Source organism: Nerophis ophidion, linkage group LG05 (genome assembly GCF_033978795.1).
Source record: "Nerophis ophidion isolate RoL-2023_Sa linkage group LG05, RoL_Noph_v1.0, whole genome shotgun sequence".
Classification (NCBI taxonomy): Eukaryota; Metazoa; Chordata; class Actinopteri; order Syngnathiformes; family Syngnathidae; genus Nerophis; species Nerophis ophidion.
In genome coordinates, this window is record NC_084615.1 from 38,069,043 (window position 1) to 38,096,644 (window position 27,602).

At 38.2% G+C, this 27,602-nt stretch overlaps 2 protein-coding genes and 1 long non-coding RNA gene across 12 annotated transcripts in view; 1 reads left to right on the forward strand and 2 right to left on the reverse strand.

Annotated features, from left to right (window-relative positions):
• The first annotated feature begins 705 nt into the window (after nucleotides 1-705).
• LOC133553053 (uncharacterized) overlaps nucleotides 706-27,602 on the forward strand; it is a 46,268-nt gene continuing 19,371 nt past the window's right edge. The window contains exons 1-3 of one of the 2 annotated variants that reach the window (XR_009806830.1): nucleotides 706-955; nucleotides 1,125-1,178; nucleotides 5,990-6,392. This is a non-coding gene — a long non-coding RNA (uncharacterized LOC133553053). Of the gene's footprint in view, nucleotides 956-1,124; nucleotides 1,179-5,989; nucleotides 6,393-27,602 lie in introns of those variants that run through there. The other variant, XR_009806829.1, reaches the window with a different exon arrangement.
• dnajc5ga (DnaJ (Hsp40) homolog, subfamily C, member 5 gamma a) lies at nucleotides 1,220-17,622 on the reverse strand. Of its 9 annotated transcripts, none has more exons than XM_061900834.1 (7): nucleotides 17,423-17,620; nucleotides 14,933-15,072; nucleotides 13,009-13,222; nucleotides 12,775-12,934; nucleotides 12,435-12,607; nucleotides 11,843-11,883; nucleotides 1,220-2,912 (listed from the first exon to the last, which is right to left on the reverse strand). In XM_061900834.1, the coding sequence occupies exons 2-5, from the start codon at nucleotides 15,061-15,063 to the stop codon at nucleotides 12,438-12,440; spliced, it is 675 nt and encodes a 224-aa protein (XP_061756818.1). In that variant the 5' UTR covers nucleotides 15,064-15,072; nucleotides 17,423-17,620; the 3' UTR covers nucleotides 1,220-2,912; nucleotides 11,843-11,883; nucleotides 12,435-12,437. The 9 variants fall into 9 exon arrangements, with proteins under 9 accessions (XP_061756818.1, XP_061756820.1, XP_061756823.1 ...); XM_061900836.1 differs by having other exon boundaries at nucleotides 1,220-2,916; XM_061900839.1 differs by having other exon boundaries at nucleotides 1,220-2,966.
• The window catches only part of cad (carbamoyl-phosphate synthetase 2, aspartate transcarbamylase, and dihydroorotase), a 30,701-nt gene continuing 23,137 nt past the window's right edge, over nucleotides 20,039-27,602 (reverse strand). Inside the window, exon 44 of the mRNA XM_061900832.1 lies at nucleotides 20,039-25,692. The gene's annotated coding sequence lies outside the window, so the exon portion shown is untranslated. The remainder of the gene's footprint in view (nucleotides 25,693-27,602) is intronic.

A 27,602-nucleotide genomic window follows, 5' to 3' on the forward strand; every position in this document is an offset into this window, starting at 1 on the left:
CCTCAGTTCCCAAATGTTTACTTTGTGATGTTAAAAGACTATGTAACACAGTGGTAAAAATGCCCCTGCTGTGACAACTTTTTTGCAACATGTTGCTGCCATTAAATTCTAAATTAATGATTATTTTCAAAAAATAACAAAGTTCACCAGTTAGAACATTAAATATCTTGTCTTTGCAGTCTATTCAATTGAATATAAATTGAAAAGGATTTGCAAATCATTGATTTTGTTTTTATTTACGAATTACACAACATGCCAACTTCACTGGTTTTGGGTTTTGTATATATATTTAATGATATAACTTTGAGTTATAGGTCACTAAGTATATGATTTTTTTTAATCATCAGTTTAAACCTTTCAGCTTTTCCCTATCTAAGGAGAGCTGGACAGAGATTTTTAGTAGAGTTCATAAATCTTCTATTTGTGCTAGACACAGCCTTATTCAATGTAAGCTAATACATATACTTATACTACAACGACATCCTGAACTTATATACTTTATCTACCTAAAGTTTGTAAGTTCAGGAAGTAGTAGTTTCCTAAAATATGTATGAGACTAATCTCAAATTCAACTTCGTGTCTGCTTCTTTTGATATTAGAAAATACACAATTAAAAACAAATAGCAGACACATTAGGCACATTTGCATATCGGTATCGGATCAGTATCGACAATACCAGCCTGAATATTACTTGGTATCGCACATCACTACAAGTTCACTTGAATCTGTCTGCGCTGTATTCGTCCGCTGAAGAGTGAAGACGAGCCGAACACCTTTTCCTACTGTCGCCTCCCATCTTTGAGCCCGCATGCAGATTGTGGTAAACAAAACTAGGCAACTGCCAATGGGCAGAATGAAGACGAGCCACTAAGAAGACTCGGCCAGTAATGGGATTTTCGCACTATTTATAAAGGCGGTAGCAGCAAGACACATGTGTTGACAATGACATCCACTGGTAAGTAGTGGTGGTTTACTCAGAATCCGATACATAAATTGGACAAACCCAATACATTCGCACACATTGCTGTTTACTTATCGGCCTTATTCATTGAAAAAATAACTATAAAATGAAATAATTGACAGGTAAATCCAAAAATATTTCATCCCTTTCCTCATTTGGGCAGGAACAATGCCAGGCTGAACATCTGGACCAAGAGTCGCCATCTGCTGGACGGGAGGTACAAACACTGCACATCATTCCATAGCATTCCAAAACTAATGGAATTATGAAACGTTTTTATTTGGTCGAATTCCAAAGCACAAACACAGATGGAAAACGAAACAAAAATATAATTATGTTAAGGACTCATTGTTGCTCTTGTTTCATTATATTTTCTTTTTTTAATGAAATGGTGTATTGTCCAACTGGTCCTCTTGAGTTCCTGTCCTACAAAAAACATGCTAACCCACAAATACACCATACATGAATAAACATTAACTTAAAAATGAATATTTACAGTTTGAACATTGATAAGAACATGTCATCAGGTTTCACAAGTTATATACATAAACAAATACAAATTGTAGTTTTTTTTAAGTACTGACACATCTAATTGTTATATAGTAAAATGACAGGTTTGGCTGAATAAACAAAGTTTAAATGTATATCCTCCTGAGAAGCATCATCCTCTGTGGTGGACATTTTTTTCCCCCTTTTCGTCAATTACACATTTTCAGGGAAATAATTGCCCTATTATGCAAAACACAAATGTTTACGGCAGAGAACACCGCTTTTCACAAGAATATTTAAATTTCTTAAATGTCCACGTCAGTTTATTGCAGTTCATAAGGTAAAATGTGTGCTTTTTTTTAATGGAACATCACACTATGGCCAAAAGAACACCTGCACATTTGATTTTCCCTCCCAAATATTCACAACAGACAATGAGAAAAGATGTCTTTTAAAATTGCTGCTTTGATTGAAATGGATGATTTTGCATAGTGAGTGTTCAGACTTAAAAATGGCGCGGCCATATTGAATTGAGACTATTTCATTTGACAATTAGTGTATGTCTGGCTCAATGAGGATGCTCCTCTTGGACAACACCACGTGCAAATAGGGGGGAATGCGGAAAATGGCAAACGAGTCTGGGTGGATTCCTACTTAACAAAAGTGTCACGTTGTATTTTTTAATAGTCTTTTTCTTTAAAATCAAGGCACAACACTTCCTTTCAAAGCTCAGGAAGAAGCACTTTCCTGCTCCGTCATGTGGACACTCATCCGTCAACATCGGGATTGGCGGAAATGAGACAAGAGCAGATTTTTCGGAGTTTGAGCTGAATTTAGCAGGAAATCATTGTAAGCTGCAGACAAGATGGACTGTACACAGGATGGTCTGCATTGCCTTTGAGGGACTTGGATCCATCATCTGCAGGGAGCAGACACAAGTTATGTGGCTACATGTAGCTTTTTCACACGCAATTATTAGCCTTTTTCAGCTGATCATGGTTCACTGAAGCTGCTGGCTTTCTTTGTTTGCTAGTTAGTGGCACAAGAAGAGTGGTTTGGGAGCACAGTTGGCGTGTCTCAGCGGGACTGGAGAGCATGCATCCTGACAAAATCATGCATTCTTGCCTGCCCATCTCACACCGCTTGAAAAGGAACTGGTCCAACTTGAATATTGACCATCATGTATGAGAGTCACTTTCCTGTGTTGCACCATTACTCGTCCTGGAGCGTCCCTGGAACGGTCCTGACTCGCATGTGGAGAAAGATTGAGGAAGGAATCCACAGCAAGATGACGTCGTGACACGTTTCACTGAGGACAGGGGGAGGCTCCCCCAGATTGGACGTCCCCTGCAGGTTGGGGATAAAGATGGCGGGTCTGAGCCGGCTGGTGGCTTACGGCTGGTTCATCTCTGCGCTGCTGGCGCATGCACGCTAATGTGGCTGGAACATGACGGGGGCGGGGCTTCCTATTTTTAAGGAGAGCATGGTTAATACACACTTCCAACAGGTGTCCCAGCTATTGGAGAAAAAAGATCTTGTTAATAAAAGTTAATTGAATTCTGTATAAAAACGTACTAGAGGTTTCCCTTATTAGTAATGATAATCAGTCCCTCCAGGATTTTGCATTCACGCCAATTCAGTTAATGCAAAATCCTGCACATTTGGCCAATCAAATTTGTGCCAGCAGCACTCAAACATAAACAATCAAATGTCACCTCGTAACGCCCCTCGTCTTCACTTCCTTGTTTACATTGACAGAGATTAATTAACTTACTCATTACTAGGGGTGTAACGGTACACAAAAATTTCGGTTCGATACGTACCTCGGTTTAGAGGTCATGGTTCGGTTCATTTTCAGTACAGTAAGAAAACAACAAAATATACATTTTTTGGGTTATTTATTTACCAAATTTGTAAACAATGGCTTGATCCTTTTATCATTGGGAACACTATAATAATTCTGCCCACGTTAATCCACATTAAACTGCCTCAAGTTGTTGCTTAGATGAAATAAAATGACACAAATTTTCTTATACATATAAAAAGTGCAACATTAAACAGTTACAAGTCAACTCATCAAGCTTAATTTATTATAGCATTTGGTAAGCCTGTAGTTGATTTTTATTAGTTGAATGTTATTTTTGTATCAACATGTGATAGCAGGCACCCTGCCATTCAAAACTAGGCTGCTACATTATTAATGATTAATGTAATTATAGCTGAAAAAATAGTACAATAGCAATAGGAGAGACTATTCATCCCTGACCACCATGGAGTTCATGTAGGCTTTATGATGCACTTATATTATTATATATCTTATCAGAGACAGAAACTCTTCATTTAAAATGTCCTTTTTTGCTGCTTCAACACACTTCAATCAACACTGTCCGTAACACACACACACACACACACACATCGCAAAATGAGCTAACGTTACGCTAAAAGCTAACTAGCCTTTACCTCAAACCAGGACTGCGAGTGAGCTGAGCTGCAGCTTGTTTCTAGAAGATCAACGGGCTCATAGTGATGTTTAGAAAGTAGTTGACTTGGAAGTGTTTAGTATCATTTGGGGAGAGTCCGTTGCTCCCCTGCTAAACACCTATCTGCTCGACGCTGAAGCGCTGACGATATGCGCTCTGAAAACGCACTGCTGATTGTCTTGTTAGCGCTACGGTTGTAACCAATCAGATGGTTGTGTGGGTGGGACAATGCAAGGTGCTGTGCAGGAGACAGAGGCAGAACGGAGCAGCTTATTAAGACTTTAGATAGGCGGCTACATCATATGTTCGTGTGGAACTCGTTTGGTACTCCTCCACACCGAACCGAAACCCCCGTACCGAAACGGTTCAATACAAATACACGTACCGTTACACCCCTACTCATTACTCATCATTCACTCATTTTCCAACAAAAAACCCTCTGTCGATCGCTCTCAACAGTTATTCACTGTTCTCACCAAAAGTGCAGGTGAAATACGTGCAATGTATTTGCATAAATGAGCATGATCGTAACCTTTAATTTATGGATGAGCATAAGTGAAAGGTTACGATCAAATTTCTACTGTAAAACATGCACAAATATGCACGAGAATGTTTGCAACTTGCAGACGACAAAGCAAACAGCAAATAAGATGTAATAATAATATATAACAATAATGTTTTTTGTTGTTGTCTCTTATCCCCTTCATTTTGCCACAATTTCTTGTCTTCTTTTTTATCTTCTTTCTAACCCCTACTGCTCCAGTTCGGTGGCACCAAACACTGAATTTATCCATTTAATAAAGTCAAATTCAAACAGTGCAACAAAAGAAATATCCCACACTTCTCTTTTGTAAAACAAATATGTACAGCAGATATGGGCATCTACAGTACATAAACAATATGATTTGCCTAAGTGGCTGGACAGGACATGTTAGAAACTTAATAATAACACAGCGCTTGGTGGTGTTCGTTTGTATAACTATGCACATGTGTTGATTGGTCACATGTGTAAGGAATAAAAATTCCAGGAGATGGGACACTTTAGTATTTAATACACTAAGGCTACATTTACACTTTATAAATAAAACATATATTAAATAACTTTAATAGGCATATGTACAAAAAACAGTATCTCAACAAAGTGAGTACACTTTTCAACCATTTTTATTACAGTACATATTTTTAAAGGAGAATACTAGAAATGAAGCTTTAGAGTAGTCAGTGTACAGCTGGTACACAAAGTCCCATCACTATAATATTGTCTTCAATAATATTTGCATTGTTAACTTATCTTCAGCATGCACACAGACCCACATACACACACATATATACATATGTATAGATACATATATACACACATATATATGTATATATATATATATATATGTGTATTATATATATATATATATATATATATATATATATACATACATGTGTATATATATGTATATATATAAATGTATATATATGTATATATATATATATATGTATATATATACATATACATGTATATGTATATATATTAGGGCTGCGAATATCGGGGTGTCCTACGATTCAATTCAATATCGATTCTTGGGGTCGCGATTCGTTTATATATCGATTTTATTCGATTCAACGCGATTCTCGATTCAAAAACGATATTTTTCCGATTCAAAACGATTCTGTATTCAGTTAATACATAGGATTTCAGCAGGCTCTACACCAGTCTACTGACATTCAAGCAGAGTAGTAGATTTTTTTTTAAAAAACATTTTATAATTGTAAAGGACATTTTTTTATCAACTGATTGCAATAATGTATATTTGTTTTAACTAATAAACAAACCAGAAATATGACTTATTTTATCTTTGTTGTCAAGCTCATGAGATGTGATGTATGTGTAAGCCACTGTGACACTATTGTTCTTTTTTTTTTTTATAAATGTCTAATGATAATTTCAATGAGGGATTTTTAATGATAAATGGGTTGTACTTGTATAGCGCTTTTCTATGTTCAAGGTATTAAAAGCGCTTTGACACTACTTCCACATTTACCCATTCACACACACATTCACACACAGATGGAGGGAGCTGCCATGCAAGGCGCTAACCAGCACCCATCAGGAGCAAGGGTGAAGTGTCTTGCTCAGGACGAGGTCGGTACTAGGTGGGGATTGAACCAGGGACCATCGGATTGCGCACGGCCATTCTTCCACTGCGCCACGCTGTCCCATATCCTTGCTATGCTGAAATTATAAATAATATTGATACTGTTGTTGATAATATTCATTTTTGTTTCACTACTTTTGGTTTGCTCTGTGTCGTGTTTGAGTCTCCTCTCAATTGCTCAGTTTATTGCAGTTCTGAATGTTGCTGGGTCAGGTTTGGTTTTGGAATTGGATTGCATTGTTATGGTATTGCTGTGTATGGGTTTGTTGGATTGATTAAAAAATTAAATAAACTAATAAATAAAAAATCGATTTAAAAAAAGAAAAGAGAATCGATTCTGAATCGCGATTCGTATTCGAATTGATTTTTTCCCACACCCCTAATATATATATATATATATATATATATATATATATATATATATATATATAATATATATATACACACAAGTATGCATATGTGTATACATATACTTATATATATACACATACACACACATATATATGCATAGATAAATACATAAACATATTTATAGCCATATATATAAACATATACACATATATAAACATATTAATATAAATATATAAACATACCGTATTTCCTTGAATTGCCGCCGGGGCGCTAATTAATTTAAAACCTCTTCTCACTCATGCGCTTACCAAAGGCATGCGGTAAAAGTAAGCATGCGCTAATTATTTTAAAACCTCTTCTCACTCCGGCACTTGCCAAAAGCATGCAGTAAAAATTTGAGTGTGATGTGAGCTTTGACCTTAAATCCTACTGAATAGCTCTTAATCTTCTTCCCTTTATGCGATTTCAAATTACCGGTATTGAAATCAGCCTCCTTCATTTTGAAAATGATGACAGGGAAAGTGTCACTCGTGACGTCACGAGTTTGACCAGGCGGTAATACTAAGCATGTGTTAATTATTTTGGGAAGCGAGTTTGACCCGGCAGTAATTCAAGGCAGGCGCATACTATATGCCCTGCGGCAATTCAAGGAAATACGGTATTTATATACATATATAAACATTTTTATATACATATATACACACACATATACGTATATATACATACATATATACACATATGTATATATATATATATATACATACATATATAAACATATATATATATACATATACACACATATGTATGCATATATATACACATACATATATATATACACACACATATATACATATATATATGTATGTATATATATATGCATGTATGTCTATATATATACATATATGTAATATTACATCCCATCCATTTTCTACCGCTTATTCCCTTTTTTTGGGGGGTCGTGGGGGGCGCTGGCGCCTATCTCAGCTACAATCGGGCGGAAGGCGGGGTACACCCTGGACAAGTCGCTACCTCATCGCAGTAATATTGTCTTCAATAAAATTTGCATGGTTAACTTATCTTCAGCATGCACAGACACACATACACACACATATACATATAGATACATATACATATATACAGATACCTATTTGTAAACATATACATATATATATATACACGTATGCATTAATGTGTATACATATACACATATATATACATACACACATATATATACATACATACATAAACATTTATGTGCATATGTATATAATTATATACAGATATATGAACATAAACATATTGTACATATATAAACATATTTATATACATATATATAAACATATTTATATACATATATAAACATTTATATACATCTTTACACACACATATACATACACATATATATACATATGTATATGTATACATATATACACATATACATATAAATACACACATAGCCATATATACACATATATATAAACACATATGTATACATATATATATACACACACATACATATATATATATATATATATATATATATATATACAAAAATATGTATATATACATACATACATACACAAAACAATAAATAAATCAATTAATGTTTATTTTTTATAGCCCTAAATCACAAGTGTCTCAAAGGGCTGCACAAGCCACAACATATATGTATATATATATATATATATGTGTGTGTGTGGATATATATGTATGTATATATATATGTGTGTGTGTATATATATGTATGTATATGTATATATATATATATATATATATATATATATATATATATATATATATATATATATATATATATAGTGGGGCAACAAAGTATTTAGTCAGCCACATACATACAGTGGGGCAAAGAAGTATTTAGTCACCCACCGATTGTGCAAGTTCTCCCACTTAAAATGATGACGAAGGTCTGTAATTTTCATTTTCATCATAAGTACACTTCAACTGTGAGAGACAGAATATGAAAAAAAATCCAGGAATTCACATTGTAGGAATTTTAAATAATTTATTTGTAAATTATGGTGGAATATAAGTATTTGGTCACTTCAAACAAAGAATATCTCTGGCTCTCACAGACCTGTAACTTCTTCTTTAAGAAGCTCTTCTGTCCTCCACTCGTTACCTGTGTTAATGGAACCTGTTTGAACTCGTTATCTGTATAAAAGACACCTGTCCACAGCCTCAAACAGTCAGACTCCAAACTCCACTTTGGCCAAGACCAAAGAGCTGTCGAAGGAAACCAAGAAAAGAATTGTAGACCTGCACCAGACTGGGAAGAGTGAATCTAAAATAGGCAAGCAGCTTGGTGTGAAAAAATCAACTGTGGGAGCAATAATCAGAAAATGGAAGACATACAAAACCACTGATACTATCTGTCAATCTGGGGCTCCACGCAAGATCTCATCCCGTGGGGTCAAAATGATCATGAGAACGGTGAGCAAAAATCCCAGAACCACACTTGGGGACCTGGTGAATGACCTGCAGAGAGCTGGGACCAAAGTAACAAAGGTTACCATCAGTAACACACTACGCCGACAGGGAATCAAATCCTGCAGTGCCTGACGTGTCCCCCTGCTTAAGCCAGTGCATGTCCAGGCCTGTCTGAAGTTTCTCAGAGAGCACATGGATGATACAGCAGAGGATTGGGAGAAAGTCATGTGGTCAGATGAAACCAAAATAGAACCTTTTGGTATAAACTCAACTTGTCGTGTTTGGGGAAGAAGAATACTGAGTTGCATCCCAAGAACACCATAAATACTGTGAAGCATGGGGGAGGAAACATCATGCTTTGGGGCTGTTTTTCTGCTAAGGGCACAGGACGACTGATCCGTGTTAAGGAAAGAATGAATGGGGCCATGTATCGTGAGATTTTGAGCCAAAACCTCCTTCTATCAGTGAGAGCTTTGAATGGTTGAGCAAATACTTATTTTCCACCATAATTTACAAATAAATTCTTTAAAATTCCTACAATGTAAATTCCTGGAATTTTTTTTCACATTCTGTCTTTCACAGTTGAAGTGTACCTATGATGAAAATTACAGACCTCTATCATCATTTTAAGTGGGAGAACTTGCACAATCGGTGGCTGACTACTTTTTTGCCCCACTGTGTGTGTATATATATATATATATATATATATATATATATATATATATATGTATATATATATATATATATATATATATATACAGTATATACATGCTAGTTACGGCCCTGGTTCTGGAACATAAATTTTCCCAAAGTAATTGTTGTAGGCGCTCACAAGGTCTGCATGATTAGCTTTGTTGGTGGTGAAGGGACCTGTAGTTCCTACCTCTCACATCACATGACTGGCTTCCTCATTATCTCTCAAAATGGCTCTGGAATCTCAGTGAGACTGATACTATTTAGATCATATCTTTTTATTTGCAAACAGCTTCAAACGAGAGGCAACTTATTTTTCCACTCAAATGGTACAAACCCTGTTTCCGTGTGAGTTAGGAAATTGTGTTAAATGTAAATATAAACGGAATACAATGATTTGCAAATCCTTTTCAGCCCATATTCAATTGAATGCACTACAAAGACAAGATATTTGATGTTCAAACTCATAAACTTTATTTTTTTTGCAAATAATAACTTAGAATTTCATGGCTGCAACACGTGCCGAATTAGTTGGGAAAGGACATGTTCACCACTGTGTTACATCACCTTTTCTTTAAACAACACTCAATAAACGTTTGGGAACTGAGGAAACTAATTGTTGAAGCTTTGAAAGTGGAATTCTTTCCCATTCTTGTTTTATGCAGAGCTTCAGTCGTTCAACAGTCCGGGGTCTCCGCTGTCGTATTTTACGCTTCATAATGCGCCACATTTTTGATGGGAGACAGGTTTGGACTGCAGGCGGGCCAGGAAAGTACCCGCATTCTTTTTTTACGAAGCCACGCTGTTGTCACACTTGTCTTGTGAAATAAACAGGGGTGTCCATGATAACGTTGCTTGGATGACAACATATGTTGCTCCAAAACCTGTATGGACATTTCAGCATTAATGGTGCCTTCACAGATGTGTAAGTTACCTCATGCCTTGGGCACTAATGCACCCCCATATCATCACAGATGCTGGCTTTTGAACTTTGCGCCTATAACAATCCGAATTGTTATTTTCCTCTTTGTTCTGGAGGACACCACGCCCTCTGTTTCCTAATATAATTTGAAATGTGGACTCATCAGACCACAGAACACTTTTCCACTTTGCATCAGTCCATCTTAGATGAGCTCGGGCCCAGAGAAGCCGGCGGCGTTTCAGGATATTGTAGATAAAAGGGTTTGGCTTTGCATAGTAGAGTTTTAACTTGCACTTACAGATGTAGCGACCAACTGTAGTTATTGACAGTGGTTTTCTGAAGTCTTCCTGAGCCCATGTGGTGATATCCTTTACACACGGATGTCGGTTTTTGATGCAGTACCGCCTGAGGGATCAAAAGTCTGTAATATCATCGCTTACGTGCAATGATTTCTCCAGATTCTCTGAACTTTTTGATGATTTTACAGACTGTAGATGGTAAAATCCCTAAACTCCTTGCAATAGCTCGTTGAGAAATGTTGTTCTAAAACTGTTCGACAATTTGCTTACAAAGTGGTGACCCTCACCCCATTCTTGTTTGTGAATTACTTAGCTTATCATGGAAGCTGCTTTTATACCCAATCATGGCACCCAACTGTTCCCAATTAGCCTGCACACCTGTGGGATGTTCCATATAAGTGTTTGATGAGCATTCCTCAACTTTATCAGTATTTATTGCCACCTTTCCCAACTTCTTTGTCACGTGTTGTTGGCATCAAATTCTTAAGTTAATGATTACTTGCAAAAAAAAAAAGTTTATCAGTTTGAGCATCAAATATGTTGTCTTTGTAGCATATTCAACTGAATATGGGTTGAAAGTGATTTGAAAATCATTGTATTCCGTTAATATTTACATCTAACACAATTTCCAAACTCATGGAAATGGGGTTTGTACTTTAATGCAACAAACGGCAAAAAACCCTGCACTTTTCATAGTAAATTTTGGAACTACGGGAAATTAAGGCTTCTCAAAAAAAGGCCGGATGTCCTATATGTTCTGAAAAATTACTATTAATTTTCAGACATGTTTAAATAAAGATGTGAATAAAGCATATTTTGTTAGATTTTTTTTAAATCCTCTACTTTTTGGGGTTAGGGTTACAAAAACAATAATCACACATTTATAAAATTATAAAGAAATGTAATGTTAATGAAAACAATTAGACTTATATCATTGTAACTTTTGCTGCAACTTATTGAAAATGCTGCCACAAAATCAGGCAACATTAAAAAAAAAGCCTGCAAAATCCTGGAGGGACTGCATAATGATAATAATGCTAATAATAATAGTGTACCTGCCTGCTCTTGTTGTTGCATGACGTCCAGTGTCATCTTCCTGAGGGAGGAGAGCACATTATTTGCATTAATAATTGGTAATGTCTGCGACGTCCAAAGTGCAGCACATTGTAAAATAGGAATAAAACAAAATAACCCAAGCAAAAGTGTGAAAAAATAGAGGAAAACAACCCAATGGAAAGAGACAAAGCTGATGTTTTAACAATTGTAACTAATAACACGACATGTCATCTTTACAAAAAACTTACATAATGACTAGTTTTTTAGCCTTTTTACAAAAAAATTTTTTAGACATATCTTTAAAAATGTTCTTTCAGCATGCGGCCCTCGGTGGAAACTGTGATCTATGCTTCATGAGGTACAGTAGAGTATGTGCAGCTTTCAACAATGATGTCTGAATGAGTGCCGTCGACACGAAGACGTTAGCGAATGTTGTGATCAAACACTGGAGCAGACGTTATTGTAAAGAGAAACGTGAAAGCATGAGTTGAAGACAGAGGCATGCATAGGACGCTGAGAAAAGTACAGAGCGGCGGCGTGGAAACAGGACGGCAATTCAGACAAACACAGGAAAAAAACGGCAGCTCTTACGAGTCATTTCGACTCGGGCAAGCTCTCTTCTCTGTCCTCCCCTTCGGATAGAGGTGTCGAGGGTGGCGGCTCGGGCATCGGCGTTGGCATTGGCAGGGGGATGGGCTGACTTTTGCCCTCTGGGGTATCGCCGCCCCCGCTAGAAGTGGCCTGGCTTATGATTACAGTGGGACCTGTTGGAGAAACATTGTGATGGACCACATTGAGGTGTCTCCTGCTTTTATTATGACGTGTTTATCATTGAGGTCAAGTATTCAACACAGGGATCTTTTCCATTTCCCAGTAGTCTTGAACGCAGCGTGTGATTGTTTGAGATGGGCTGAAAGACACGGTCACTTACCACTGTCCTGCTGCTCCGCCTTGATCTGGGCCTCCAGGTCTTCCGGGTCCACGTACTGGTAGTTCTCGTCCTCGTCGGGCGGCTTGCATTTTCCGCAGCAAAAACAGCAGCAGCAACAACAGCAGCAGCAGCTGAAGAGTGTGCAGCATAGCACAAGCGACTGCACCACAACAGTCAACATGGTCATCACGTCACACATCACCAACATCACGAGTATAGAGCAGCCACGCCCACCTTAAACCACCATTTGGACATGAGGAAGTAGTACTTGACGCTCTCCTCTCCAAACTGCTCGGACACGTAAAGACCCATGGAGCCGTACTCGTCGTAGATCTTCCTCTTGGTCTCATCGTTCAAGATAGAGTTGGCGTTGTTGATCTCCTTAAACTTCTCCGCCGCTTCTGGGTTGTCCGGGCACTTGTCTGGGTGGTACTTCAACGCCAACTTCCTGGCAGGCAGATGAAGAGGAAACATAATTCAAGTGGGCTGAAGTGAAGTGGAGTGAGCTGAAGTAAATTTAGGTGGGCTTAGGTGAAGTTAAGCGGGCTGAAGTGAAGTTAGATAAAGTGAACTTTAGTAGAGTGGAGTGAAATGGGCTGAAGTAAATTGAAATGAAATGGTCTGAAGTGAAGTGGAGTGGGCTGAAGTGTGGTGAATTGAACTTAGGTGGGGTGGGTAAGGCTGAAGTTAAGTGAAATGAAATTATGTGAGCTGAAGTGAAATTAAGAGGGTTTAATTTAAGATAAGTGGGCTTAAATGAAATGAAATGAAGTGAAGATGGGTGAAGTGAACTTAAGGGAAGTGGGCTTAGGTGAAGTGAAGTGGACTTAGGTGAGGTGAAGTTGGCTGAAGTCAATTGGGATGAGGTGAAGTCCAGTGGGATGAAGTGAAGTGGAATGAGGTGAAGTTGGCTAAAGTGAAGTGGAATGAGGTGAAGTTGGCGGATGTGAAGTGAAGTGGAATGAGGTGAAGTGGGCTTTGGTGAAGTAAAGTGGGCTTAGGTGAGGTGAAGTTGGCTGAAGTGAAGTGGAATGGGGTGAAGTTGGCTAAAGTGAAGTGGAATGAGGTGAAGTTGGCGGATGTGAAGTGAAGTGGGATGAGGTGAAGTGGGCTTTGGTGAAGTAAAGTGGGCTTAGGTGAGGTGAAGTTGGCTGAAGTGAAGTGGAATGAGGTGAAGTTGGCTGAAGTGAAGTGGAATGAGGTGAAGTTGGCTGAAGTGAAGTGGAATGAGGTGAAGTTGGCTGAAGTGAAGTTTGATGAGGTGAAGTTGGTTGAAGTGAAGTGACGTGGGATGAGGTGAAGTTGGCTGAAGTAAAGTGGAATGACGTGAAGTTGACTGAAGTGGGATGACGTGATGTTGGCTGAAGTAAAGTGGGATGAAGTGAAGTTGGCTGTGGTGAAGTGGGATGAGGTGAAGTTGGCTGCAGTGAAGTGAAGTGGGATGAGGTGAAGTTGGCTGAAGTGACGTGGGATGACGTGAAGTTGGCTGAAGTGAGGTGGGATGAGGTGAAGTTGGCTGAACTGACGTGGGATGATGTGAAGTTGGCTGAAATGAGGTGGGATGACGTGAAGTTGGCTGAAGTCCAGTGGGATGAAGTGATGTTGGCTGAAGTGAAGTGAAGTGGCATGAGGTGAAGTTGGCTGGAGTGAAATGAGATGAATTTATGTTGGCTGAAGTGAAGTAGCATGAGGTGAAGTTGGCTGAAGTGAAGTAGGATGAAGTGAAGTGAAGTTGGCTGAAGTGAAGTGGGATGAATTGATGTTGGCTGAAGTGAAATGGCATGAGGTGAAGTTGGCTGACATGAAAAGGGATGAAGTGAAGTTGGCTGAAGTGACGTGGGATGATGTGAAGTGGGTTGAAGTGAAGTGGTATGAAGTGATGTTGGCTGAAGTGAAGTGGCATGAGGTGAAGTTTGCTGAAGTGAAGTGAAGTGGGATGAGGTGAAGTTGGCTGAAGTGAAGTGGGCTGAAAGGAATTGAAGTAGGCTAAAGTGAAATTAGGTGAAGTGGGCTGAAGTGAAATGAAGTTAGGGGAAGTGAACTTAATGACATTAGCTGAAGTGAACTGAAGTAAGGTGACATGACATCACGTGACGTGGGTTAAGTGAAGTGGGTTGAAGTGAAGCAAGGAAGTGAGAAATGAGACTTGAGTAGTCACCTGTAAGCTTTCTTGATGTCCTCAGCTGAGGCCCCTTTCTCGAGTCCTAACACCTTGTAGACGCTCTCCCCGGCTGTGGACATCTTCCTCTGAGGCCGCGAGGGGTTTGTGTTGGTGTTTGTGTCAGACATGGCTTACCTCTGCTCTCCAGCAAAAGACAAGAAGGAAACATAAGCATTTTTCACACAATAATAAGAATCCATGCTGGTATGAAGCTGAGATAGGCTCCAGCACCCCAAAAGGGACATGCAGTAGAAAACGAATTGATGGATGGATGAAGCAACAATTACTTTCAACAAGTGAATCCCTCACACCGGTGGCGCTGCGTGCACACACACACATACAGGCATGTACTACATTGAACAGAAAGACTACCAGAAGGCTGAATGAAGCCCTTCTGCTCCAAGCAGAGATTCAACCTTGCTGTTAAATACTACAAGGTGACTGGAGTTTTAAGAAGTAGAGCTCTAATTTATGTTATTTGCTTGTTTTGCTACAGTAACTACAAGAGGTGGGAGAAATAATACATTTTTAGATGCCTCCCAATTTAGACTTGGACGATTATAGAATCGATTAGTAAATGTCAATCATTGGAAATCGATGTATTTATTGTAAATAAAGTGATCTGACTACCTCTTTTATTATAGGGCCTTTGTGTTCCAATTTTACACACATTTCCATGAATATAATAAATGTAAGTCAACTGTTTCTTGTTTCAAATGCACTGTTTTCAAAAGTTGCAAGTGATAAACGCTTATTTTGTGAAACGAAAATAAATGTATAACTGCATCAATATACTTAAATTAAAGATGCATCAATAATCGATTTTTAATCAAATCATAGCTCCTGAATCGTAATTGTAATCAAATCGTGAGGTGGCCAAATATTCCCACCTTGAATACATACATACATTCATACAGACAGACACAAGCTGCCAGCTGGGTCATTGACCAAAGAAGATTATGTTTTGCTGACCTCACAGATTACTCGGGTAAAGTCCACAAACACAAACGACACACGTATTGCTTTCATTTAATCAAGGTTCCCTTTATAGCTTCTTTTCTGTGAATGTCTTCTTCATCATCATCATCATATTCATCATCACAGTGGCATGCTAGGAATATCGTGCGTCCCACATGTGGAGAAAAATCCAGCCGCTCTGGGTCAACACCCGTTGAGTGAACAGTGTGTTAAAGTAATTAAAAACCAAACCCTTCAGTGAGGAGATAAAGAAGGCCGTCGTTTTAATCAAACACTGCACGCCCCGATGGCGCTAAATCATTGGCAAAGAACCCCGAAATGACCCCCACCTCACTGTATGTGAATTCTGTAATAATGTTGGCTTATTGTGTATGCACTATTACTATGTGCACAATTAAACAGAGAAAAGTAGCAGTGTTGTCTAACAGCAAGTCTTTCAACGCTAGTGCCTAAGTTTAGCTTCTTTTCAAAAGCCGAGTATTTTTAGACACCAACCTTAAAAGTCAATCAAAACTTTTGCTGTCTTTTCAAAGACAATTCAGTGTTGCTGCCGTTTCACACTGACACCATTATTTCGCCTGTGTTGGTGTACCTAATGAAGTGTCCACCAGGCTAATGACTGGCAGGTCAAGGGGGCGCGGCAACCTACAGACACCTGCGAAGTGGACAGCGCTTATGCAAGCTGTGTGTCCAAAGCATATCCATCCATCCATTTTCTACCGCTTATTCCCTTTCGGGGTCGCGGGGGGCGCTGGCGCCTATCTCAGCTACAATCGGGCGGAAGGCAGGGTACACCATGGACAAGTCGCCACCTCATCGCAGGGCCAACACAGATAGACAGACAACATTCACACTCAATAAATTCCGAGTTCTAATGTCTTAATTAGTACAATACCTGGGCATCAAATCGTGACCACTTTTCCCGCATATTAGGCGTTCCCGGTCTTTCGCTTGTGAGAAATGCCAAAGCCACCTTGTCCTTGCCTGGCTAGACTTAATCCTTTCGCTAATGTTAATCTCAGCTCACCAGGATAATTAACTACTTTCTATTATTCCCCTTAGCAGTTAATGGGTGCACCATGGCCGTGGAAGAATGAAATATGAAATAAATAAATAAAACCCCCAATTGCATGTGCTGACATTAAGCTACCTGCTAGCTGGACGCTGCACGACATCGTCCTGCATTAAGCATTCACTGTATTTAATACTAATCTTTTTGCTGCAAAAAATATCACACGTTATCCACATAGAGGTGTTAATAAATGAATCAACCGCAACATGGTCAACAATTTGGTATTATTTTAACATTCTTTATGCAGGGACAAAAATAAGAGTGGATCCCATAACTCAATTGTATGTTTAACAACTGGAAAAATACTACTGATTTGTTGAATAATTTTCAGCAAATAAAGCATAAAAACTATCACCATTTTTTAAAATGGAATTCGGCCTAACGGGCGCTTGCCTGAGCCGGTTAGCATCATGCTAGCTGCCGCAGGGTGGTCTTACCTGATGATAACTGGACGCTAACTGGATCATAGAGGCATCTGGGTCGCGGTCCGGACCTCCGGTCATAGGCTCGGTGCGTGACGGGGACGTCAGCCGGGCTGTGGTGTGCATGTAGCGGCGCCGCTAGCAGAGGCGCGCCGGTGTAATCACAGCTCGCTCTTTCCAGGGAATGACGAGCGCACACTATGACGCGTTTGATGGCACACGTTAACTCCGTCATCCCGTGCAACGTCGGCGCTCTCATCGATACCGTGCAGCCTCTGTCATTCAACTAATGACAGCATTGTTACTACGAAGCAGCAGAAATAAACCATTCGAGTAAGAGAAGATCCAACATAATTAAACATTGATGGAGCATATGTGCAGTGTAGTGCAGCAGAGTGAAATACCTGCTGGTGATATTGTTGTAAGCACAATACATTCAATGGGCGCAATTTGCAAATTTAATGTCAAATCAAAATCAAATCAAATCAAATGTTTATTGGATTCATCACTATACAGCAGGGGTTGGGAACCTTTTTGGCTGAGAGAGTCGAAAGCCAAATATTTTTAAATGTATTTTAGTGAGAGCCATATAATATTTTTTAAACAGTGAATACAACTTAATGCTTGCACTTTTAAGTAACACCAACATTTTTAAGAGTGTAATAAGTCTCTTATTATTTTCAACATTGGTATTCTAAAGCTAACCAATAATAAATAACATACTTCTTACCATTAATGCGACTTCTTGAAATGCATGAGAATGTTTTATATTTTGAACGTTATTTTTAACACTGTGATTACCAGAGGAATTATTCATTACTTATCGTTTATTAAGCAATGTCAGCTGAGATTGATCTGAGAGCCTAATGCAGTCATCAAAAGAGCCACATCTGGCTCGAGAGCCATAGGTTCCCTACCCCTGCTATATACAGTGCTCCCCTCCAAAGGCTAAACCTAGTAACTCACTTCTAGCTGATTTTGGGAAAACAAAGGAAAACCAATCTATCATGATGCTGTCTTACAAAGATCTACAAAGTCATCAAACGTATGGATGTTTTTTTGAGCTTTCATTTTCTTGCCGATTGAGCCATGAATTGAATCTGCTCTCATGAACGTGTGCCCTTTCTCCTTTCTCCAGATATTTCGGGTGGGCCCCATTCTGCGTTTGCACATTGGGCAAGAGCCGTGTACAGCGTCCAGTTTTTATTTTGACCTCCACAGTTATCTGCCCAAAAGAGTATGCAAGGGGAAGAATCAAGAACAATTCATTTAATGAAGGTGCTTGCAACGTCCTGGGCCAATCTTCCAAATATCCCCTCGTGCCATAATATCACATAATCAGGTTGACTGTCGGCCCCCATTCGTGCAAATGTCTCATTAAAGACAATAAGGTGACTGACAAAGAAGCTCCGATTGGTCCCTTGAGATACTAGGTTTTTCTGTTGTATCTACGCGGTTATGTGGTAGTTGCTAGGCCCTGCCATGCGCGTGACAGCTTACGGAACAAATTACAATATCGCATACACTAATGTAAAGCATATCACCTAGGAACTCCAAAGTTATTATCAGCTCAGTTTTGACCAAAATTTAGTTACTGGGTTTTGCCTTTGGACGGGAGAGTGTAAATCCACGACTAAACTACTACCACAACTTGGTTTACTATTTATAAAATATAATAATGTAGATTACCTGGAACTTGAAATAGGCCACCCGGCCTGAATCCACACTTCCCTCGCCAAACACCTTCGTTTCCCAGCCCTCGATCACACTTGGATAATTAGGCCTTCATGCCATCTATGCAGTGTAGGGAGACTGTTTTGCTATTAGATCGCGTCCAAATTTGCAAAGTGCGCGAGATTGGTGAAATGCTTACAACAATATTAAATCATTTTTCATACATGGTCAATACTTATGAGATATACTCCCTCCAGTTTATTGCCATTGCTGTACCATCAGTTTGTTCCATTAAACACACGTGTAACGTATGTGTAATGGCCATTGGCGTGACTGTCCAGTGTGACATTTTGCCATCACCCAACCAAGCTTAATTCATGTAAACTCAAAGGGGATGTATAAATGGGTTTTTATTTTAACCTCCAGCTCATTTCATATAGGCCCTCGGCATGTTCAAAAATTGCCTAATATATTAGATGTCATTTTCAGATGTTGCTATAATGTTTCATTTTCATATCTTATAGGGCTGCGAATCTTTGGGTGTCCTACAATTCGATTCAATATCGATTCTTGGGGTCACGATTCGATATCGATTTTTTTTCTTCAATTCAACATGATTCTCGATTCAAAAACAATTTTTTTCCCGATTTAAAAGGATTCTCTATTCATTCAATACATAAGATTTCAGCAGGATCTACCCCAGTCTGCTGACATGCAAGCAGAGTAGTAGATTTTTGTAAAAAGCTTTTATAATTGTAAAGGACAATGTTTTATCAACTGATTGTAATAATGTAAATTGGTTTTAACTTTTAAACGAACCAATAATACGACTTATTTTATCTTTGTGAAAATATTAGACAGAGTAGGTTGTCAAGCTTGAGATGCGATGCAAGTGTAAGTGTAGCGATGTAGTACTCCTTTGCGTTGTGTTTTTCCCCAAAAGACGACACCCAGTCATTCTTCCGACTCAAACATGGTTTATTCTGGTGAAAACAATCATAGTGAGTCTCCAATCAGCCTTCTTAACATTCATAAATCGTCATGTGGAAGACAACAGACTGACTAACACATTAACACACGACAAAATAATACACAGTACCTGGTGAAAACAATCATAGTGAGTCTCCAATCAGCCTTCTTAACATTCATAAATCTGTACAGAAATAAAACAAAACAAAACTTAACATAAATACTTCTCTTTTAGGCTTACAGCTAGCCTGCTAATGAGTTAGCTGAAAGCTAATTCAGAGAGCGCAACTTACCGTCACGTGGAAGACAACAGACTGACGTCACACATGTGTCTCAGCCTGGAAGTCTGCTGTGACATGTGACGTTCAATGACCATAAAAATGTAGGAAATGACAGCACTGAACTTAGAATAATAAAAATTGCGAAATAAAGAGTTACATTACATAATGTCTGAATGTAATAAATTAGATAAAATGACATTAAAACAAAAACAGTAGTAAGACAGTAAGCAATTGAGATCATAAATTACCTCTGTTACATAAGCAACTGTTGCAGTATTGTTTTTATTTTTAAAAATGTATAATGATAATGTCAATGATGGATTTTTAATCACTGCTGATCTGAAATTATAACTAATATTGATACTGTTGTTGATAATATTAATTTTTGTTTCACTACTTTTGGTTTGTTCTGTGTCATGTTTGTGTCTCTTCTCAATTGCTCTGTTTATTGCAGTTCTGAGTGTTGCTGGGTCAGGTTTGGTTTTGGAATTGGATTGCATTGTTATGGTATTGCTGTGTATTGTTTTGTTGGATTGATAATAAAAACAAAAACAATTAAAAAAAAAAAGAAAATCGATTCTGAATCGCACAGCGTGAGAATCACAATTCAAATTCACATAGATTTTTCCACACACCCCTAATTTCTTAGCATAGATTGACCCTGCTTTATATTGATGGCATATTTAGTTAATAAAATGTATCAGTGTCATGTGTTAGGGCTGCCCAGGCTATTTTGGGACACTTTTTATTTGTCCTCAAACAAGTATTTTTTACCAACATTTTATGTATGTGAAACAACTTTTATACTTTTCAAACTGATGTTTTGTTCTGAAACAGGGATGTCAAATCAGGGGCCACAAGGAGAAAATTATACTCCCAAGTGGGCCGGACTGTAAAATCACTGCACGATAACTTAAAAATAAAGACAACTTCAGATTTTTTTCTTTGTTTAAATATAGAACAAGCACATTCTGAAAATGTGCAAATCATAATGTTGTTGGTTATTGTATTCCACCTTTGTCATTATTTATACTTTCTAAATCAATTTTGTGATAATGTTCATCTGTCAACTCATTGGTGTTCATTTTCAATCCATCAAGATAAAAAAATAATATCAAAATCAAATTACAGCACGGTATTTACGTAGTTTGCTCATTTTCCTCGACTGGTGCACTAACATGTGGTTTATTTGTGTACATATGTAGCATCATCTGCAAACATACAAAAAATTGCTATTGCGACATCCAGTGGACACATTTAGAACAGCAGTTTTTCATTCAAACATTTCGGTTAATTTTTATACTTAGCAAACTCATCCCGCGGATCGGATAAAACCTGTTTGCAAGCTTGATCCAGTCCGCGGGCCGTATGTTTGACACCCCTGTTCTAAAACAAATTCATGTGATAATTTGTTTTTTTTTTTGTGCAAAATAATTTTAACATCATAAAAACAAACTTTTAAATCCTCCGAACTCTACTTCGAGCAGGTTTCGATCCCATCTTTTGAGATGAGCAGTAACGATGTGCGCCACGAGAGCCAATGTAACTGTGCAAGAAGTGGCTAGGTGTAACAGGGTCAATTATGTAATGTAAATAAAGTATCTTATAATGTAATACAATTTTTATAATTACACAATATGTGTAAGTTACGTTACCATCGTCTCATTGTCTCTACTACTGCAATAATTGTTGTGACACCTGTCTCTTTATATGCGTTGGACACGCCTTCCTACTTCCCTTTGTCCACAATAACGGGAGAGGTAGGCGTCCATGCGACAACAGAAAATGTATTGTTATGTCTTGTTAAGAACTTAAGTTTACTTTCTTGTTCTGTATTACATTTGTGGAGCGGCTTGACGATGGCAGAACAATGATGAAAATTGTAATCTCTATTCCTTTCTTTCTTTCTTAGTTTATTTCGAACATGAGCACATTTACAATACAATACATCAGACAATTCATATAACCACATCACATCATGTCCGAAAAGGAGTAGGAAGAAGCAAAGCTTATTTAATCCTACTCCTTCCCCACGTCAGAGCGTCCACAAATATATACATTCATTTACTGACTCTTTTTGCAGCAAAATAGTAAAATGACATCCGTGAATTAGTAATACAGCAGTAATACAACATGTAACTAATTAATTCAGTCATTATTAACATACAGAGATGAAGAATATCTTATTTTCAATAAGGTTGAAAGTGTTTCTCATAATTATTCTTCTTTGTACTTTGTAAGCACTATTAATTTGAACAGCCTCTTAAACTGGATCATATCAGTACAATGTTTGATTTCTTTACTTATTCCATTCCATAATTTAATTCCAAATACTGATATGCTAAAGGTTTTAAGTGTTGTACGTGCATACAAATGTTTTAAACTATTATTTCCTCTAAGGTTATATTTCTCCTCTTTAGTTGAGAAGAATTATTGTACATTCTTTGGTAGTAATTTGCTTTGTACATCATTTTAGCTTTTTGCAATTTTATCAAATCATAGAGCTTTATTATTTTTGACTCAATAAATAAAGGTATGTTCTCTATATCCAACATCTAATTGATCTTTTTTGTAACACAGTTAACGAATGTAGCACACATTTGTAATTATTTTCCCATATTTCTGCACGATAACTCAGATATGGTAACACTAGCGAGCAGTTGAGAATATAAAGGGATTTTTGGCCCAGGACGTATTTTGCTTTAATCATTATTGAAATGTTTTTTGCCACCTTATGTTGTATGTTTTGAATATGAGATTTCCAGTTCATTTTATCATCTATTAATACTCCCAAAAATCTGGTTTCTTTTACCCTTTCAATATCTTCTCTGTCTATTTGTATTTGTGTCTGATGCTCTTTTCTACTGTTACCAAATAGCATTATTTTAGTTTTACTGAGATTCAAAGAGTCTGTTTTTATCAAACCATTTTTTTAATTTGTTCATTTCTTCCATTATTATTTGTATTATCTTCTGTGTTTTCTCTCCTGAACAGAAATTGCAAATAAAACTAACTTCAAGTCCTTAGTAACTTTACAAATGTCATTTATATAAAGATTAAAAACAATCTTGGTCCCAGTATTGATCCCTGGGGTACACCACAAGAGACTGTATATCCAACCGTATTGACATATTTTCACCCATCTTCACATATTGCTTCCTGTTGGTTAAATAGCTTCTTACCCAGTTCAATACAAAACCTCTGATGCCACATCGTTCTAGTTTTTGTATTAAAATATCATCATTGTGTCAAATGCTTTTGTTAAATCCATGAATTCTGCGGCTGCACATTCTTTACCTTATATTGCATTGGTAATTTCCTTTATTATTTTGATTAATACTATTGATGTTGAGATATTTGCTCTAAATCCAAATTTGTTCTCCACGAGCGTCCCACTTTTGTTGATACATTTATCTAATTGGCTATTGAATAGTTTTTCCATGATTTTGGACAACTGTGGAAGTAATGAAACTGGTCTGTACTTAGTGAACTAGTGTATGTTTCCATTCTTATGAATTGGTACAACTTTTGCAATTTTCATTTTGTCAGGGAATTTGCGGGTTAGAAATGATACATTACTGATATATGTAAGAGGTTCTGAAATGTCTTCTATAACCTTTTTTATCGTTACCATGACAGTCGGTTGAGGTCTTAGATTTACAATTTTTTACAATTTTGATTACTTCTTATTTTGTCATCTTCTTAAGAAACATGGAATTGGGATTTCTGTCTATGAGCTCACTCAATTTCTCAACTGACCCATCATCTGCATTTGGAATTCTTTGTTCCAGATTTTTTCCGATATTAAAGTAATCATTAAAAATTTCAACTATTTGGTTCATATTGTAATTTTTTGTATTTCCATCTATAAAGTAATGGGGGTAATCTTTCTTAGCACCATTTTTAATTATGCTATTTAACATGTTGCTCTCATGTTGTTTCTGTTCTTGTTTAATAATTGACTGTAGTATTCCCTCTTAGATGTTTGTAGTATACCAATTGGCTAGTTTTTATATTTCTTATACTTATTTTCTGCCTCTATATGTAACAGACTGGACCTACGTCTGTCTAGTAGGGGTAAATCACTCTTACCTGAATGGCAGGAAGTTAGAGGAGCTAAATCCCTAACCCCCAAGCCTATGAATCTCGTGTTCACTCTGCCTGTCCAGTCAGAACACAATAGCTTAGGCTCTAGGATTTGAACCTGTCACGATGAGAACCTAAAGTACAGAATAAGTATGTAAGTGTCAGTGTGTGGGACTTACTGTATTCCCCCTAACTATTATGCTCCAGAACAGAGGACGAGACGCTCCTACTTCAGGGAAAGGAAAAACTTCACAATAAAATCAGTATCATGAAAGTTGGAAAAGGTTATTATTTATTAAACTAGTATTAGTACTCTAATACTAAGTAAGGCAGAAAAGTAGAAAAATATATAATAACAAGATATAGACTTATAGGATTGATTTCTATAATAATCTGTAACCCCTATAAGAAACCCAACACGTTGTGTTCACCTTCACTTCACTAGAGTGGCACAATAACACACAAAACCCCAGCAAAAATCCCACATATGCAAATAACAGTCGTATGTTTGTGAACACAATGCACACACAGTACCCTTGCTATTAATAGCAAACTCGAAAAAAGTCTCACAGTTTTCACATTATACAATGTTCTCTCCTTGTTCACATTCAGTTCAAAGTTCCTTTTGGGTTGGGTCATCCGACGGTAACGTTCCGTTTGTGACGATCGTTAAAAACCCCAAAAAACCCCCGTCCAACATGGGCGCAATGTCCGGTCCAAATGGTGGAGTTATGTGGCAGGGGAAGTCTTTTTACTCACCAACCGCACCGTTTATCACTGGCATGAGAGGATGAGGAGGAGAGCGGGGGTGAGCCACAAACACGTCTGTACTGCAGGAGTCAACAGGCTGGATGTCGTCCCTCTGACGTGACGAGACTCCCACGTTGACGACGGCTAACAATACACTTGCATAAAAAAACACTTTTCCCTACCTAACGAGGACGTGTGCCTCGCACTACACGACTTATACTTGTTGCTGGTATAATGGCGGACGAGTCTTCAACGTGGTTAGCATGGAGTCTTCCGCTCTTCCACACGCCACTGACAACCCTTAACAGTTCCGTAGCCCAGATTACCCTGTCACACACGCGGTAACTAAGAGCTAAACTGTTATTTATCGTTACTCCTACCGCAAATCTCCGTCAGCCAAACTTCGTCAATCTCGGAGCTCTCCAGGTGCCGCCATCTCTCGTCTCTTTTTCCTTCTTCCGCCCCTCCTCTCCTCTCATTTGCCAGTCCGCATGTCACTGATTGGCCGAGTCCGTTACCAAGGTCCTGGATACGATTGGATGCAAACACTTTGAGGGATTTCAGGTTATTCGAGATGCATAAGGAACATGCACAATATTAGGTGTACACCTACATATAGATATCTGTGTTATAAATATTCGATATAATGTGTTTTTTTTGTGACAAGGATTTCTCAGTCCTTTTGTCATTCATGGTTGGTTGTTTTTCTTTTGCTTCTTACTAAGTTCTTTCTAAGGACAATGTTTATTATACAGTGTTCGAAAGGTGTTGAAAAAATTCCCATATGCATCATCTACATCATCTTCATTGTACACATTGTCCCAAGTTTGTTTCCTCAGATCCTCCTTTAAGGAAATTATTCTTTCCTCTGTGTATATTGTCAGGTATGTTTTTATTTCACTGTTGTACGTAACTGCCCTTTTTTCCACAAAACCGGGTGAGGGGCTTGACAGTGGCAGGGCAATATTGACAGCAATTGTAATCTGTGTTGTCAGTAAAGTGCACCTGTGCAGCAACCCAGGGTGTCGGTGGTGTTCCATAACATCCTCACAACGCAGAGGAAAAGACCACCGGTTACATAGGAATAGCTGGTATTCCGACAAGTGCATTCTTCCTGGAAGTGAAAACCAGTGGTGGTCAACCAAGCCAAGATGGCTGTTGTACAGCACACAGTGCGCAAACTAACCGAGTAAAAAAGAGCCTTAAATTTTCCTGCATAAAGCAGTTATGAACAAAAAATTAAACTATGCAATGGAATAGATCCCTACTCTTGTTCAAAAAAAGATGTGTCGAGTGATATCAGGGATTACGTCGGTCGTGTCCCCAGACATATCGAATGACAGCTCAAGATGCCATTCTACACAACAAAACAGATGAAAACTTGGATAAGTATAGAGGTGTATAACTTCTTTGTGTGTCGCAGCATCAAGGAAATCGGTTTCAAGACTCTCACAGATAAACCACGCCTCGTTTTTGCTTGGGTAAGGTTACATTTCACGATTTAACTTTCCGTCCATGCTGCCATGTTTGTTGCTGTTGCACGCGCCATTTACGAGTAGCATACTTTTCCCCGCCTTTATCTAAATAAAGCAACATTGTGGATGTGCTGAAAGCTTCATTTATGATTGTTGCCTTTGATAAAAGCTTAAGTCTTTTAGGTTTTTCCTTACATTTGCTGTCTTTTATTTGGACACAGTCGGTGCTTTTCGAAACACTTGTAGCAAACGTGTTTAACATATACAAATAATATCAAGTTAATATTTAAATGGGAAATAATAAACGTCAAAAGAATATCAAACAAACTCATGCATTTTTTGCCTCCGCTCCCTTGGACAGATACAGTATATAGAGAGAGAGTGAGCTGCATGCTTTTCTCGTCATCATTTCCACAAATCTTGCACTTTTCCGCCCTTTTCTATTACCTTTCGAGGAACTCTGAAGAAACGTTTATCCTTTCTGCGATTTGAACGGTTCGTACAAATTATTATTATTATTTTTTTTTCCAAGATGGTGCTGCTGTAGTGGCTGCTGTTGGCAGGAGCTCTGTGATCAGTGTCATCCTTTTGTTTTCATGTGTTATTATATTTTTTTGCCTTTTGGTCCGGGACCCCTTGGGACTGTGTGACAAGAGGTGGCACTTTCGTGACCTCTGCGGTGTTTTTTTGTGGACTTCTGGATCTGCCTACCGGGAGACTTTTGGCCATGTAGACCAGCTGCTGGGTCTCTGCCACACCGAAGTCTGTTTGGAGGGACTGGAGGAGATGCGGATGAGGGGACAGAGCTGCGGAGCTAGCACTGAGCGCCGGGACGGAGAGGCTTTGCGGTGTCTTGGCTGGGTGAGCAGGTGTTGGACACCTCAGTCTCCTTGGACGTATCCTCACTCTTCCATGCGGACTGGACACTGGCCGAGAGTTGGTTGGCGGCCGAGAGTGGAG